The following is an 18,191-nucleotide window of genomic DNA, read 5'->3' on the forward strand; positions in this document are numbered from 1 at the left end:
CCCCGAGAAAGCATGATCATACCCGTTTTCTACATGGGAGATTTCAGCCAGCAGAGGGCAGGAAGTAGGTGGGACGGAGGGGAACTCTTAACCCGACTCTGAACCACCAAGCTCTTCCATCTGAAGCAGGAGACTGTGTCCTTGTGTTTCTGGACATCCGAAGGATTCAAGAGCTTTGGGGTTTGCTCCTTTGGGGGACCAGAGGGAGGACAGATCAATGGTTCCAGGTTTCAGCTCTGCTGCCCCTGCCAGGCAGCCATGGGAGAGGTTCCACCCCTACCTCCTCACACTGACCACCCAGCTTCCCTGTAAGGGTCAGCCTCTGAATCAGGTCCAAGGCCTTTGCCCTACGACTGTCAAGGAAAGTCCTAGACCTGGGAGCTGTGGGGAAGAGGCAGTGACATGTGTGGATCGGTCTTTAGATGGGCAACATGGGCTTCAGCCATCATGCTCAAGGTCTTTGAACCCTCCCGGAACCATTTTAAAGTCTTCTTGGAAGACTGCCTCCTTACTTCACAGACCCGTGTTCCACACCATCAACTACTACACGGAAATGAAATAACTGGTGGTCTTTTCTTCTAGTTTTTTTTTTTTTTTTAAGACTTTATTTATTTATTTGACAGACAGAGATCACAGGTGGGCAGAGAGACAGGCAGAGAGAGGGGGAAGGAAGCTCCCTGCTGAGCAGACAGCACGATGCAGGGCTCCATCCCGGGACCCTGAGATCATGACCCGAGCCGAAGGCAGAGGCTTAACCCACTGAGCCACCCAGGCACCCTTCTTCTAGTTTGTTCTTAATGTTCTTCCTATTGATAATCTAGTTTCGTCAGCCAGGGTTTAGAGCACGGAGGGGTGAAGATGAATGTTGAGATTAGCCACTGGAGGTTCATTAACTCATCACATCTTTCTTACTCAAAGGGAGTCTGTCCCAAGATGGTAAGCGAGGGGCTCTGGTGCAGCCTGGGCCACTCGCCTCCAGGGCCCGCACACAGAGAGACGGGCTGCATCTTGGTGAGGCCTAAGCTGCCGTGTTGGACCTTTGAACCTAGCTGGGGTGTGTGTGTGTGTGTTAGAGTGACCTACCCTGCATGGACGGTTGTGGTAGAAAGTGAAATGTAAACAAGACCCCAAAAAAGCTCACAGCAGTGAAATTGCCCTCATACGGATCTCACACCATGGCTACTAGCCTACACATCCAGCCCTGTTCTTCTTATCGGAACGCAGGGAGTTAAAAATGAAACGACCCTAGAAACTGAAACCTACTTATCCATGGCAATGTAAGAAATAACTGAGGTTCACTGGGCCCTATTACAATAAATGTGTGGGGTATTCTCTTATCCTCAAACGCTTACTTCCTCACTTGTCCGCACCTGTTGGTGGCAGCTGGAGTAATCTCACCAATTCTGCTGTGTGTGCAAATCAACTTGATTTCCCTCCGAAAAGATAAAAAGCAGTAAAGCAATGAAGTTACAATTAAGGTACGTCACTGAAAGCACAGACAATGTGAAAAGGCTTAGGAGGACTTGTCCTGAGGTCACCAGCGACTTCTGAGTTGAAAGATTGTTTTCCCCTCATTCCTTGCTTGCTTTACTGTATGTGATGCTATGGTCAATCAACACACCTCCTCTCATTTCTTGAAATTCCCTCCTCTTCTGGCTTCCATCACACTATTCCTGGCTCTTATGCTGGCTCCCCGTTAACCTGTCTGTCCACCCATCCATCCATCCATTCATCCGTCCACCCATCCATCCATCTATCCATCCACACAACCATCCATCCATCCATCCACCCATCAATCATCCATCCACCCAGCCTTCTGACAGCTAGTGACAAGCACTGGAAAAAATGACAAAGTATATTCATGTCTGGCTTCACAGTTAAAAGATGTTTATATATATTATTTCATAAATTTCTCGCTACAACCAAGTGAAGTGGCTGTTGGCACCCCCACGTTACAGATGAGGAAACAGACCCTGAGAGGACCTGTGATTTATTTACAACAGCACAACCAGCAGGTGGCAGAGTGTGAACATGCATTCAGCTTTTCATCCCAGAAAGAATTCATAATGGCATTCTCCTGCATACTGGTTGACTGTAATCTCTTTACTAGTTAAATGTCATGATCCAGTCAATATATATTTATGAGACGGTGCTAGGCTCTGTGGGATCAAAGACTGGGTCCCTGCCCTCGTACAGTTTGTGGTCTAGTAAGGGGAGACAAACATTAATCATGTGTTCACAGAATACACATTTGTTTTGGGGGTATAAGAGAGGGCTTACTTAGTTATGGAAATCAGAGAAGTCTTCTAGGAGGAAGTAATCACTAAGATGCATTTTGAAGGATGAGTAAAGAGTTAGCTTCAGAAAGAGGAGAGGAGGAAAAAAAAATTGTACACAGAGAAGGAAAAGCATGTGCAAGGGCCCTGTGGCAGAAAGACCCAATGAGCTGAAACGCTGAAGGTCGGCTTGACTGGCATACAGAGAGTGAAAGGGGGCCTGGCACAGGATGTGGTTCAGACCATGCAAGACTTTACAGCCATGAGAATGATTTCCTTTGAGCTTAAAAGCAATGGGAAGCCACAAGTCAAGAGAATGATATGATTAACTTTGATCTTTGATTCTGACTTTGGTGTGCAGGATGGACTGTAGAGGAGCAAGAGTGGAAGCACGGAAAACAGCTGGGAGGCTTTAGCACTTGTCCAGGTGAGAAGCGATGACAGCCTGGACCAAGGTGGTAGTGGTGGAAATGAGGAGAAGAATCCCACAGAGGCCCCCTGCTCTGCGCAAGCCCATTTTCTCCCTAAACCCTGTCACCAAGAGTGTGCTCACGAGTTTGCAGCACATGGAAGCTTGTCCACACTGCGGCTCCGCTGGAGTCTCCTCTTCCAGGAAGCCTTCTCCAGACAAGGCCAGTCCTCCAAGATCTTTCAGAAGCTCTGTCTACCTTCTGCACTGTCCATTCTCACACCTGATTCTCCTCTATGGCTTGGCTGTTCTCCGGTCCATTCCTGGAGATGGCTTCATTTGTCTTGTTGTCTTGCTTCCTCCCTTTGGAAAGTAAATGCTTTGTTGGCATTTGCTGAATGGTATCAACAGGGCTCCTCTGGAAATTACATTTGTAAATGATTACTCACGCCAATTGCCTTATCTTTCCCCCCCCCAAATTAAACACTGGTTGCTTCAATCTGTCTTCATGATCTTGTTCTATCAAAACGTATGTCCCCAATTTTTCTATAATTTCCTCTAAACTCGTTTCCACATTTCTCCTAGTAGAAAGCAGTTCCAGAGGGAACCGAGTGAGAGGGCGGGGTGGGGGCAGGAGTGTAATTAAACAGGGGCTGTCTGACCAGAATTCCTATACTTTTAATGGGGTATTTGATTAATCCTTTCCACAGGCACCATTATTCATGCCTTGATGGAATCTCATTTTATAGCCCTTAATACATGGACCCAATTTATCCACATCACATTGTATTCTAATACTTGTCATCCAAGTTATTAGCTATCTCCTTCTTAGTGTAAAATCATCAGCAAGTTTGATTAGCTTATTCCCCAGGGATGATAGGGGAGATAAGAACAGACACAGTACAATACGACCACCAATGATTCTGCATTCTCAGAAGAAGACTGCTAACCGGGATCCATTTATGCAGCCAGGGTGGCTGAAACAGACATGTGCCCGGGGGGGGGGGGGGGGGGGGAAGGGTCTTGGTGGGGGACTCAGGAACCACAGCCACGAAGGGCTGATGGCCTCCGTGCCTGGCAGTTCCGAGCCACCATCCCTGATGGGGTCACTTTAATAAAAAAGAGTGAGGCTTCCCCACTCCTGCTTCCTAACATCCCCTCCCCCCAAGGATTCTTCCCGGGAAGCCTTCCTGGGAGGCACAGCCCGGAAGTTCCCCTTTATCCCAGGACACCACGTCTGCTTGGAATTGCCCTGGTTTGGCCTCCTGGGCACCTGCCAGGCCAGATGACCTAGGAGATGCCGGAACTGTTGACTGCTCTTTCTCTAGCACAGAGATGGCTCTAAGCAGGTGCCCTGCTTCCTCTTCTCTGAAACCCAACCTGAGCCCTGGGACTCACGGGGGGCTTCAGTCCCTTGTAAGTAAGGTAGCCCATGGCCCAAAGAGACCCTTACAGGATCATGGGCTCCAAGCCCCCAGAGTTTCCAATGCCCCTTCCTCTACGCAACCACCCCTCCTCAGCCCCATCTGGCAGAACTCCCACAGCTGCCCCTGGAGTCATTTTCCAAAGGCCTTTCACCAAAGGCCCCATATCACCGACTCCTGTGCTTTTCTGAGCCTGGCAACGGAAGGATGGGAGGGGCTCACTCTGTGGTGATGCCCCTCCTTCCTTTCCCCTGGAGTGGGGGCCAGCCTGAGGCACTTGTTTCAGCTATCTGGCTTCCTCTCTCTTTCAGCTTGCAGGCGCCGGGGGGGGGGGGGGGGGGAAGGCAACTGTTCTGCTGTGACTGGGAGAAACTGAGGCCTCCTGCCTACAGCCAGGTGAGTGCGCCATCTTGGAAGAGGGTCCTTCGGCCCCAGCCAAGCTTTCAGGTGACTGTTTGACTGACTACAACTCATGAGAGAGCCTGGGCCAGAAGCACCAGCTACGCTACTCCAGGCCTGGGTCCCCCGGAAACCATGCAAGACAAGAAATACTTGGGGTTTTAAGCTGCCAAATGTTGGGGTCACTTGTTACAAGGCAATAGGTTACTTATAAACTTTCCCTACTTCAGAGGAAGGTCTCGATCCCCTCCATCCCTTCAATTCCCTTCTTAGGTTCTGCTTTGATCTCTTCTTTCTGTTTAGTGAGTCTGGTGTCCCTCTGGTACCTTCTGTTGACCTGTTGCTGGCCTCTACTGAGTGTCCTCATGGTCTCGAGGACTCTTTCCCTGAGAAGAGGGGGGATGCACGGTGGGGTGGAGGGGAACTCTCCGGGGCCTGGGTTTGGGAATTCTAGCTCTTTGCCTGCCATTCAAAGTGACATCTAGACTTAGAACGACTTTTTGCAAAGAGCAGCCTTCCTAAGGCCATGAAGCTCCCTCTGTGTTTCCGAATCCCAGGGCCCTGATGACTTCAGTCGGGCCGACAGGCAGCATAAAAAGCCTTTTTGCAGGGAACCTGTTCCCCTTTGTCTCATATGCTCATCTCCTGTACCCTTTTTCTCATCTACAATTTCTGCAAAAGGTCACGTCTCATTTCAACTTTCCTGCTAAGTGCATCCAACACTAAGTAGGGATTCCCAGACTGGAGGGAGATACAATCTGGCTCAAGTGTTGCAAGCTGTACCACCCTGCTCCACTCCTCCTGGCTGTGCCCCGCCAGCATAGGCCACCATCAAGAGGAAGGAGGTGATCTGATTCTCACTTCTCCTCTAAATGTACCAGGAACAAAATGTGGTTCGCGATTAAGAAAAAAAAAATTCAGGTCACTTTTCTGTCTGATTAAATCCTGGTACTTTTTACAAAGTCTATCTTAGGTTGATGGGGCAAGGTCAGACAACTAAAGGGATGTCAATCTCTTGGAAGTCCTGAAACAGGTGAAGTACCAGAAGACAAAGCAGCGGAATGGACCCCAAAGCAGTGGTTCTCAAAGTCTAGCCCCTGGGCCCATGGCATCAGCATCCTCAGGCGGCCTAGTGAAAAGGCACATTCCCAGGCCCAGCCCAGACCCGCCCAGACACAAACTCTGAGGCCGATCAGTGTTTTAAACAAGCCCCCTGAACAATTCTGATGCATGGCTAACGGTGCAGTATCACTGACTTAGAGGATTAAACATCTAAATTATTCATTCTTTCATTCATGAGACATTGACTGAGTGCCTGTTTGCCAGACACTCTGGGGCAGGGAAGAGGGATTATGAGGAACTCCTTCCGAGAGCAGTCTGCAGTCCTCCCCTCTCTAGCTTTATGACAAAGCTTAAAAAGAAAGCAGGAATTTGCAGACACTCATCCAAGGAGTGGAAATCATTCTTCACGTGCAAGTCTTTCCAGACGGGCAAGAGGCACACCAAAATGGTTTTATTTATTTATTTTTTTTCCGGGAGTGATTATACTCTCAAAATAGTAACTTTTCCAAAGTAAGTAAACATGTGGGTTTAATATATCATGTCAGCTGGCTTAGCCTTTTAAGCTTTAAAAAAAAAAAAAAGATGATGTGATGTCACCATGAATGAAATACAGAATTACCTTAGAGAGGTACTAAAATTCGCACCAGTCTTGCTGAACAAACGATTCTCTCATTTCATCCTCTTGATGAAGTAAGAGTTTCTGTAAGGCTAGGTAAGTAATAAGAGCTAAGATGTACTGTGCGCTTCCTACGGTGAAGCTCGCGACATTTCTACATTTGATCTTCTCCTGCCCTTACAAAATAGATGCCGCAAACACACACGGTGGGTAGAGGAAGGACGAAGGCCAGAAGAGGCAGAAAGGGGCCCAGACCCAGCTCTCAATCTCACATCAGTTACCCTCCAGGGCTGTTAGTCCGGTCCCACTGGGTCATTTTGTCGCTCATTAAAACTACTGGTTAGTGGGGAAAACATAAAAGGAAATGCCACCCTCTCCTCAAAGATTTCTAGTAGGAAACCGCTGGCTAAAGCTCAATTGGGGGACTTATTTCTAAATGACAAAGGTCACGCTGGCTTTTTCCTTCAGTATCGCAGGTAATTAGGCGCTGGCTCCGAAGTCCTTATGGTGGCAGAGAATCTGGTCCACGCTCAGAAGATCCAGCTCTGAGGAAACGCTCCACATTTGCTCTTCTCAGGGTGCCTCCAGGATGCTCAGTGACTCACTGTAATACTATCAGGGCAGATGATCTCCCTGTGGTTAGGGACGAGCTTGAGTTGATCCAGCCAAGCCTGGGCTCTCGTGAGTGGGGCTGCCCGGTGACTCCGGCAGCCACAGGGGGGAAGGGTGTGACCGATGACCCCAGAAGACATCAGAGCTGTCTGGCAGGACGAGCAGCACATGCAGACCTTGGCATGGGCACCAGGCCTGCCCTGGCTCACGGAGTTCATCCGCCCACAGGACTAGCCTTTATTTACAGGGGCGTCACAGGTCTCCCGTGTTTTGGCAAGCAAGAGGTCCCCGGAGGCCTCTTCTGCCTATTGCGTCCTTGGGAATGACCTGGTGATTTTAGTTATAGGCCACCAAGAAAATCTATGGTCCATGCGGGCTGTGTAGAAGACCGTGGGGGTTTCTCTCCGGCCATACAGGGAGCGTGGAACTTGAGGTGAAGGAAACGCACCTGCCTTTCCCATTGGCTTTCTATTATCAATGCTTTTTGGAACACCAAGCCCCACCCCTCTCTCTTTCTAATTCAGGGGTGTTTGCTGGCTTCTGCTGAGACATTGATTTGATTAGTGGCATTCTGTGGGACTAGAGACATGAGAGGCAGGGCTCACAAATGTATGATTCATTTCAGGAGTCTGAAATGAGAAATGCACCCATCACTGGCACGCTGGGGGCTGGGAGGTTCTGAGAAAGCATTTCGTGCATAGAAATGGGATATGCGATGAAAAAATTTGCTTATGGTTACAATCCTGGGGCCAGGGACCACCCCACTGTGCTCTCCATCCCTGTGGAGTGACGGCTTCGCGGGAAACCGCAGGGATTAGACGTTCCTGCCTTGGGACACCCATGTGCCGCCTCATTTATCTACCTGTGACAGGGACAGTACTGGAAGAGAATCAAAAGATGACAAATTGCTTCTGGTTTTAAAGGAGCTGTTCAGGCTGGGTGTACGCCCAGGGGGAACCAGGTTTCATGCCAGGAGCCGTCACTTCTTCCCGTCATGAGGCTACATTTTGGCAAACACCATCCCGCAGATGACTGCTGTCTCCTTTCACCAGCGGATTTAAAGACACTTGCTCTGAAAGCCCGAAATCCCGTCATTCTGAAGACGTGTGCAGCAGAGAGCAGAGCTGCCCACACACCGCTGGCAGGCAGGGCGGCAGGCATTGGACAGGAGTCCCAGATGACAGGGATTTTTCCCTTGTTGAGGCACACAGATAACAGGGGAATGATTTCGTAGGATTCCAGACCCGAGATACAGTATCAGCGAATGACTCTGGGAAAGACAGACTTGCATGAGATAAACAGACAGAAATTTCTAGGAGACTGGCCACTGGAATCTGCTTTTGTGGATACAGCCAGTGGTCCAGCCAAGCCTGGTTATCGTCTGGCTGTGACCCTTCTTCTTTCCAGCCGACGCTGCCTCTCTGACAACAGGCACGTAATTCATGGTCGGCACCCTCAGTCCTCCGGAGGTGAACTCCCCTCAGCCAGTCTGGTGCGTGTCCTGTCACTGCCATACGCCGGAATTCGCAAGGCTGGGGAAGCCCTCAGGATGCTTACGGGGACAGAGGCCGGCGGCTCTTGCAAGTGCCACACTCGCAGTGACTCATTTCATCCTCCTGGCAACCTCTGAGACAGGCGCTAATTTCACCCTCTTTTGTGGATGAAGAAAGAGGCGTGGAGAGATTGAGGGACTGGCTGAGGGTCCCCTGGCTGGCAAGGAGCAGAGAGAGACATGAGCACACAGAGGTAGCTTGGCTTCAGGGACTGGCTCCTTCCTGAGCTGCGCCGCTTCTCCTAATACAATCCTCTTCCAAATACGGCAACTGACCTCCACACGGCCACTGGTCTGCCTAGGTCTTCCTGCTTCCCCAGCCCCAACCCTCTGGCGTTCAGTGCGTGGCTGGGGCTGGACCGCAGAGCCCATAATGTGAAAGGACAGAGGCTCCTCTCCAATCCCCTATGTGCTTCTAAGTTGAGGCCAGGCGTTCAAATGTTTATTTTGTGCTTGTTTGTTTTGAACACGCCGTGTGTGTTTGCGGCACGGTCTTTGCGTCCTCCTTCCCTACACAAGCACCTGGCCCTCTCCCTCACACCTCTCCTGACTCTGGCAAGGCTCCCACTGCCAGGGACTGATGTTCCCTGCCTCACCTCATGGTACACTGCAGCTAAAAACTCCCTTTCCCACATGGCAGCAAAGCGTATTTATAGCGCAAGTCACATGCCAAGGCATTTTCAAGGTCTTCATTTCTAATAATAACCTCGGAGCATCACCACCAACCCCATTCCACAGATGGGCAAAGAGAGGCGGGAGGTCACAGCACGGTTGCCAAGGAGTCCTAAACGGTTTGGTCTCTTGAGCCACTCACACCTAATTCTCTCTCCCAATTGCTTCCTCTCATCTTCCTGCTTAACAAACTTATCTGAGGCCTGGGAATGAGGGAAGCTATCAAGATCAAATTGTGTTGTATCTGTGTCTATAATCCAGCTCTCAGAATACTAACAAGCAACACTAAGCCCAGCTTTCTGCCAAACCCCATTCTCATTAGTAGGTTTACAGGCATGAAACACATACTTGGAGTTTTTGGCCCACACAATTCTCTCATCACCAGTTGTAACTAATCAGAATGCTGAGCGGATTTATTCTCAGGCGGAACGCAACCGAACGCCTTCAGCGTCTGCTCAAATGACCGTAACTTTGTTCTGATGGAATCTTCTGGCCAGGAAATGAAAGGATGGATCCTAGCCTATGAGCAGGCTGAATAATATTCCTTCAGAATCAGGACAGTAAGGCTGTTTTTCAAGTAGTTATTACAGAAAGCTTGGATCCCATGTGAAGCGGAGACGAGAAAGCGAGAAGAGGGAGGCGCCGGTTGGCGGTCCGTCTGGAATTAGAAACTGGCCGAGGCTGGAAGTTTCATAAAGGTACACTTGCCTCCAATATTTTGCTGCTGCTGTGCATTTCTTCCCTGGGGTCTCGGTCCACGGAAAACACACTGAGGTCAGATTCAGGAGTCCTGAGTGCTCGCCCCATCTCTGCAGCAAGCAGTCAGCGACCTTCGGAGGGTTGCGGAGCTTCTTTGAGCTTCCAGAGCTGGGAAGCCAGCGCCCAGTCCCCCTCAGTGAGTTGTTATCACGGTGAGAATGAAGAAACTACTGGAGAGTGCTTCATAAATGACAAGATGCTCTAGAAATCGAAGGTATTTCCAGAGATACGTGCTCACCCTCAGAAGGCCGTAGTGAGAATAGAAGCCTCTAATCTCTGTGTTCAGTGGAATCATCTTAGAGAGATGCTGTGGCTAAGTGGCATTTGGCCGCTCCCAAATGGGCCACAGGAAGGCAGTCTGTGTCATGGCATTCAAAAGGAGGCCAAGGGATACTATTTTACTTGTTCACCCTCTCTATTCATGTTCACCCTTGAGTCCTCTCACCACCCAATGCAAGTGGCATACAGTGGGTGCTCACAAACATGAGACAAATCAATGAGTGCCAGTGTAAGGATTTTAGTCCCTAGTGTAGAAAATTCACCCACAGCAAAGGAGCTGGGCTGAGGGGAGAATTTCTGGAAGCCTGAGTCTAGGGTGAATGGCCGACACGGCCCCAGCGACTTCCCAAGACAAGCTGGTCACTCTACCAAGTGTCATCCTTGAATATCCATTTGCCTCCTCCCAGGTGGCTGGCGGCAGGGAACAAAGTCTCTGAACTAAGGGATGTCTGGTGGAACGCACGTGTGTCTCCGAGCTCCTAAAGAGTGGATCCCTAGTGATTCAGAATCTTGACTTTTTCTTGTCCCCCTTGGCCCCCATTTGTTTCAATTTCCCGAGCTGACACCATCCTCTCGCTGTGAGGCATCAAACAGCATTTCTGCTCCATCAGATGATCACCTTTAAGCTCTTTCCCTGACCTCTGTCACTGGCTTCCTGCCACTAGTTAAATCTACCAAACTACCAGGGGGACGTGTGGTGCAAAACTGCAGGGCTTGCACTAGGGACCGTCAGAAGTGCCCCGTGCGATATTCCCCAGGACACACGCGTTGCAGAACCACCGTCCGGATCAAGGGCTGGCGGGTGCATGGAGCAGGGAAATTACACTTCGGGCTAGTGAGAAGTTGTGATCGGCGGGGATTTCCCCTTTAAAAACTTATAGCCAAAGCCTGCCTGAGACCATTCAATATTCATAAGTGGAAAGCAGAGACGGTGTTTCTGTTCCGCCAAGAGCGATAGCTATTTATCACAGCGAATGACTGAAATCGTTGTACGTACAATGCTTTACTCAGTGCTGTAAATTATGGTATACAGAAGATTAAACTTAAGCCTAATGCTACCCTTGAGCCTCAACAGCTGAGTCCTATAAATGGCTCCCCGTTAAAAAGAGAGAATCTTTTTTTCTGGTTACTATTTAAAAGTGTAGTTCTATTAAAAGCTTGTCTTAAACATAAATTACCAGGAAACCTGCCCCCAGCCCCAGGCAGGCTCTTTCTTGGGGCACTGACTCACGGAGTTACGTCTACCTGAAGCATGTGCTGTGCTGACCTCCAGAGGGGAGGCAGACGGAGCCCACGGGGGTGAGGGGGACTCACGGTGTGCAGAATGAGCACTGACGCTGGGCTTTGCCAGACCTGAAGGCTTTAAGGAGACCTTCAGACTCTGAATGATCCCAAACCCCTCAACACTTCAGAAAAGCACATTTCTTCTGCTATCTGCTGGTCTGTGAGGTGTCATGGAACCCTGACCTAGGACTGAAACCCCGACTTTGCTAGTTAAATTCTATTCTCCAAGCACTTGTTTACTCAAGTGTGGTCTATAGACTGAAAGCACCAGCATCACCTGGAAGGGCATCAGAAACACAGACATACTCAATCAGAATCTGCATGTTAGCAATTTAGCATTGAGCAAACACCTGGGGGGTTCATAGGCACACTAAAGTTTGGGAATCAAGGGATAAGAAGGCAGGAGTCAGCAGGGGGCCCCTTCATTTTCTCATTAAAATTAATTACACATGACAAACAGGACATATGGGAACACGGCCTAGCAGTACAGCAAAGGGTTCTGAATTCTCTGTTGTCCAGTCCTACTTCAGAATGTTTTCAGGAGCTTGACAGATTTTTTTAAAGACTGGGAATGAATGTATCACTTTGAACTAGACAGATGTCCAAGAGCACCCCAGGGTGTAAAACGGAGTGAATTAGCCAAAAGTTCATGCTTTAGAAATCAAACAGGGTGCCTCTAATCTGCCTGTGAGTCAGTAGGCTGAGAATGCATGGCAATGTTTTGGGCCAGGATTTCAACTCTTTATTGTAATTGCCAGTTGACTTTAAGTTAAGAGAAAAGTGTACAAAGGTCTTTGTGTTGTTTGAGAACACCAAAATCCTGGATAATTATAGCCTTTACTAGGAAAAAAAAATTATTGTTCAGTATGCATGTTAAAAACTTAATGGCAATCACCACATAAATAGATAGATTTTTTTAATATATAAAATAAAATCTATTCTGGCCAAACTAGCAGAGAAAAAAATGGGAAGAAGGTTAAGAAAACTCTGCTAATCTAATGGAAGATAGAAAGGAGAACAAAGAAGCAAACAGAAAGCAAGGTACACAGAAACACAAATTAAAAGACAGAAATAAGTCCAAATATATAAAGTAATCACAATAAATGTAAATGGGTAAAACTTGCCTATTAAAAGGCACTATCAGATTGGACTTTTACAAAAGCTAGCTATATAACTGTTTACAAGAGAGGAGCCTAAGACAAGAGAACACAAAAGAGTTGAAAATAGGGATGCCTGGGTGGCTCAGTCAATAAGCGTCTGCCTTTGGCTCAGGTCATGATCCAGGGTCCTGGGATGGAGCCCCACACTGGGTTCCCTCCTCTACGGGAAGTCTGCTTCTCCCTCTCCATTTCCATTCTCTTGCTGTCTATCATAAATAAATAAAATCTTAAAAAATAAAAGAATTTAAAATAAAAGATTGGAAAGAGACAAGACAAACATTTATTCATCAAAAGAAAATCGAGTAAGTTAATCAGATAAAATAGGACCTAAGGGGAAAGTTAATGAGATGAAGACTCCACCATTAAAAAGACATGTGTCATAAACTTATATGCACCCAACAGCACAGTCTCAAAACTGTAAATCAAAAGCTATCCGAGTTCCAGGAGAGCCTGACATACTTAAAACCATCGTAGGAGACTTAAGACCCATAGCTCAGAGGGATGCCTCAGTGGCTCAGTCGATGAAGTGTCTGCCTTCTGCTCAAATCATCATCTTGGTATCCTGGGATCAAGCCCCCCATTGAGCTCCCTGTTCACATGGAGTCTGCTTCTCCCTCTCCATCTGCCCCTCCCACTGCTCATGCCTACACACTCTCTTTCTCTATCAAACAAATAAATAAAATCTTAAAAAAAAAAAACAACAACCAAAACCCGTTCTCAGAAATCACAGACCAAGCAGACAAAAATGCTCAGGATATACAAGATTTGAACAAAATAATACAGGGAAACTTGCATACAAAAGAGAGGTTAAACACATTTTCTAATCACACATGACACATTAAAAAAAAGGATCGCATGCTAACTAGTCACAAAGGAAATATCGTAAGTTCTAAAATGGACAACTTAGAGCTGATATTCTCTGCCCATCGTAAACTAAACCAGAAATCAAAAATAAAACACAGTAAGGCCTCCCCCAACTATTCTTACATCTGAAAACTAAAACCACACTCTTAAATTACCACTTGGTGGTTGTGTGATTTTTTTTTTCTTCTTCTATGTGTGGCCAAGTTGCTATGGGACCACGTTAATTTACATGACATTTGTCAGGGGCTATCACCAGAAACAGGAAACTCCCTGAGCTATGATAACTTCATTCTTTTGTGCTTTGAACTTAATTCTACACCAGGGGGAAGGTGAAGTACAGGAGTCCTGGAAGAAAAGAGGGATGTGCGTGGGTTAATTATGACCCAGCATGTAAGCCTAGAAGCTGCTCCTGGCTCATTCCCCAGGCTGTGCCGGCTCACCCCACTCTACGCCCATCTCCCTCTGCTCACTGATGTGGGCTGGCTGGAGAGACTGTTCTGGAAGTGCCACTGGCACCTGGGGGAAGGTGCTATCCGGTTGATGTGGCATCTAACAATGAACAGTCTCCTGGAATCGAGCAAACACTGCAGATAACAGAGTGTATGGGGCCTCCTGTTTGTTCTTTTCCACGGCCAACCACTGCTGAAAAATGATCTGCAGGGAGGAAGGGTCTCGTCCAAGGACTCCCTCAAGACAAAACCCCAACCAGGCAGATGCTCCGTCCCTTGGACTGCACTGCCAACCCAATTCAGTTCCAGAGCTAGCTGACGGAGGGGACAAATATATATATATTTTTAATATGATTTCATTTTTTTATCTGTCAGAGAGAAAGAGAGAGCAAGTGAGCACAGGCAGGCAGAGTGGCGGGCAGAGGCAGAGGGAGAAGCAGGCTCCCCACCGAGTAAGAAGCCCGATGTGGGACTCGATCCCAGGACGCTGGGATCATGACCTGGGCCAAAGGCAGCCACTTAACTGATTGAGCCACCCAGGCGTCCCAGGGGGGACAAATATTAAAAAGAAAACTGCCCAACAACGGAAAATGGATGGTACGCAGGAGCAGGGCAACGTGGCCCAAACCGCATTACTGACAGGTCTGTACATTCTGTGGGTGAGTGGAGGCAGGAGGCAGAAAGATGGAAAATAAGAGAGAGGGGACGCAGCTCTTCTGACTGTGCCTGGTGCACCGGCTGTGGTTAAAACAGCCTGGTGGTTTCCTGGGGCACAAATGTCACAGGCCACCGGGCAGGCCAGTTGACGGGGCAACCCCTCCACCTCCAGGCCTCCCCGCGGGTCTCCCGGCTCCTCGCAGCAGCGGCAAACCCACTACCACCACCACTGCTCCCCCTTCTCTGAAGAGTAGCTGAGGCCCAGGTTTGTCCCAAGGGCAGAGGTGCCCTACTACCAGCTCCCACAGTGAATGTCACCCGTGGTAAGGATCCGACAGCACAGCTGGGAAAGCAGGGCTGGGATTCTGAGAGCACCTGCCATCCAGGCCCTGCTTCCTTAAACACGTGGTAGCCTGATCAACTATATCTCTGGATGTCGTGCCACCATCAAGCGGACACCCAGAGCTGACAGTAGTGTGGGTCACGGAGCAAGGGCGTCAGTCAGGGCCTGGGTCAGGGTGACCTTGCTGATGGGAACAGAGGCAGTGCACCCCTACTGGAGGCAGGCACTTGCCAAAGAGGGTTACGTGCAGTTGGGTGGACAGCACGGCCCCAGCAGGGATGCCGCCACACGCACCTCTGCGGGAGGCTCAGGAACCTGAAGAAGTGATTCCTGGGGGAGAAAAGCAAAGCACATCAACGACACTCACAGACAAGCAAATCACAGGGTTTGCCAGAGGCCACACCTTGGACAGAGATCGACAGCTGCGGTTTTGTAAAGCAAAGGTAACTTTCTCTGGAAAGAAGGTTATTATTATTCATTGCACATGAAGCAGGATTCATCGTCGTGGAACGGTTTGCTCGCTTCCAGTCGTTACTGCCCGCAGACCACTTATCTCTCGAGTCTTCTGCTTCGCCTAACTTGCGCCCAGTTTTCCGAGGGGCCTGGCTTGGCGCAGCCCTCCCTGAGCTGCAGGATTCCCTGGATCCCAGGACGCCACTAACTGTTAAGAAGCCATTGCAATTTAACAGCACCTTCCTCCAGAGGAGGGAACAAGAAACCTGCCATAGTCAGTGTATGCACGAGGGGAGAAGGGCTTTGACTTTAGAAACAAGAGGGTCTGGAACCTTCCTTCACATCCCCGAGGTGAACCTATACAGGGATTCCTCGTATGGGATGCTCTGGGAGGTAAGGAGACTCTCAGTGACCCCTGCCGTGCACTGAGAACCAGCCCCTTGAACGAGAACTCCAGAGGCCCTTCTAAGAGGACAAGTGCTCAGCAGACTTCGAGCTTTGACAGCAGCTGGGGTCCTGCATCCGGGTGTGAGGCAAAAATGGTGTATAATCCCCACGCCCTCAAATGCCCTTCTGTTAGAAGGCACAGCGCCCAGGGTTTGGGGATCGTGGACTCTATCCACGGCCAGTTTCTCCTCCAGGGTTGGGGGGGAGAAAAAGAAAAAAAATCTTAGTTTCTCTGCTCCGGCACCAGATGAAGTGGGTTTGTGTCTGGGGTCACGTTATTGGAAACAGAAGTGCCTGATGATGACCATGATAGTTACCCCGTGTTTGCGGCTGGATTAAGATAAACTCGGTGATTAGACTCCACAGTGAAAGAGATGTTCCCGTGTTTTACTCCAAGACCTCAGATCACTTTAATCCTCGGAGAGCAGCCGCGAACCTCCGGAGGGATCTAGACGCAGGTCCCCCGGGGTGCGTGCACCCATCCGCGTCCAGCCGCAGCTCTAGCTTTCACGGTACGGGTTCGCCACCCCAGGGAGGACCGCTGCCTGCGAAGTGCTGCCCTCCTCACAGCTCGGGATGCAGACGATTGCAAAATGACCTTTTGAATCTGTGCTGGCCACATTCCTTCCTCGGATTTAAATAAAGCGATGACTGTTCCCCTGATTTTCCTTGGTTGATACAGCTCTGAGGAATGGAGCAGGGCAGCCGCACAGCGAGGACAAGCCAGTGATGAGTCAGAAGCCGGGGGTCATGTTACGGGGAGAGCCCTCCAGAAATCAGCTGTGGTCAAGGATCAAAGCAGCAGCCTTCCAAGCTGCCTGGCGAGGAAGGACGTTTCCCCGGATGCTGCCTCTCCAACCGTATTGGAACAGAGCGGGTCCTTCTCCTTCAAGGAGTGGTGTCTTCTAAATGAATGTACTCGTTTACATGTGGAATCTGGCTTCTTCACAAACAGCAAGCCAATTTTCCCTCGTTGTTTGCTTCCTCCCTCTCTTCTCCCTTCATTTTCAAAGACATATCCTGAGCAGCAACTGTGTATCCAGCATCATCATTAATGCAGGTAATATAATACAGGTAATATAATGCAGGCGACAACAGGGGTCCTGGCTCCTTGGAACTACTCCTGGTCTGGTGTGTGTGTGTATGACAGAGACGGAGAGAGGGAGAGAGAGAGAAAGAGATGGGACGGACAAGTCAGCAAGCACTTCCCATATCCCTGACGAATGCTAATGCTGGTGAAATGGAGGGCGCCAAGGGCACCCTAACAGGGATCAGAGGAGTCCTTCCTTCTACCTGACTGCATACCAAGTCCAGAAATATGCTCCACACCGGGACTCAGGGATGCATATGGCTCATCCGCTGGTGTTTGCAGGTGACCCTGCTGCACAGTGATCAGTCCCACAGAACATGGGGATGCTGGGGGCAGAGGAACGAGCTGACAATTTGACTGGGAGGCAGCTGACCTCAGCACAAATGCAGATAGAACACTTGGGGCTCTGTCAGCCTAAAAAGAGGTCTATCAGGGATGTAAAAATGATGTCACCTGCCCTTGGGAAAAAAAAACCTCAAGATCCATCTGAGATGGCGATTGTCAAGGTCAATTAAAGCCTATGGTGGCAAATCTAGGGGCTTCTTCTCTTTTCTCCTCTCACTCAACCTCTTGGCATTTGACCGGGTCTGCTTAAGGCTCTGCTGTCTTGGCTTCCATGTTGTCATCCTCTGCTGCTTTTTCTGCCCTGTAACTAATCCTAAATGTTGACCCCTCTCTTTTCCAATGTGGCCCATCATCAAATTCTGTCAGTTACTTTTCCAGAACGGACTTCAAAGTTATCCTTTTCTATCTGCACAGCGCTGCATTCGTCCCTAGGAGGTTTCCCAGGCTCCAAGCCGCCAGAGTGATCATCTAAAAATATCAACCAGATTATGTCTTTGCCTCACTCGATGCCCTCAGTGTCTACTCACCGCACCCAGAATAAAACCCAAACTCTGGGCCCTGGCCTGCAGGGCTCTTCGCTTCTGGTCCCCACCCACCTCTCCTGCTGGGACATTCTCCCGCCAGCTCTTTATATGACTTGACTGTATTTTTGTTGATGTCATTTAACCTCCCAGAATGTTGGCTTCAAGAAAGCCATGCCCTTGTCTGTGATGCTCACCACGACACCCGCGACACCAGAACAATGCCTGCGTGTTAACAGGTGCTCAGTAAACATTTTTCAAATAAACGAATGAGTCAAAGCCATGCGACTCTGAAGGTGACCCACGAGATTCAGCCTTCAAGAAACAGGCTTTGATGAGATTATAAGGTAGACTTTTTTTTTTTCAATTAAAGATGAATTCAACAATCCTAAGGTTATGAAGATCCTATTGATTTAGCTTTAAATTTGAGCTGAACTGTTAGATCTGCTGTTTATTTGTTGGGATTTCTACTTAATTCACAGAAACATGCAAAAAGGGAATTTCGGTTGGTGTAGAGG

General features: G+C 49.0%; 1 protein-coding gene across 7 annotated transcripts in view; it reads right to left on the reverse strand.

Annotated features, from left to right (window-relative positions):
- ATXN7L1 (ataxin 7 like 1) overlaps positions 1–18,191 on the reverse strand; it is a 238,767-nt gene that overhangs the window by 129,912 nt on the left and 90,664 nt on the right. The window contains exon 4 of one of the 7 annotated variants that reach the window (XM_046020561.1): positions 1,871–3,048. The exons of the other annotated variants lie outside the window; for them this stretch is intronic. Coding sequence (XP_045876517.1) covers positions 2,963–3,048 — 86 coding nt within the window. The 3' untranslated portion in view covers positions 1,871–2,962. Of the gene's footprint in view, positions 1–1,870; positions 3,049–18,191 lie in introns of those variants that run through there. 7 annotated transcript variants of the gene reach the window in all.

The sequence above is a fragment of the Meles meles genome, chromosome 10, assembly GCF_922984935.1.
Source record: "Meles meles chromosome 10, mMelMel3.1 paternal haplotype, whole genome shotgun sequence".
Classification (NCBI taxonomy): Eukaryota; Metazoa; Chordata; class Mammalia; order Carnivora; family Mustelidae; genus Meles; species Meles meles.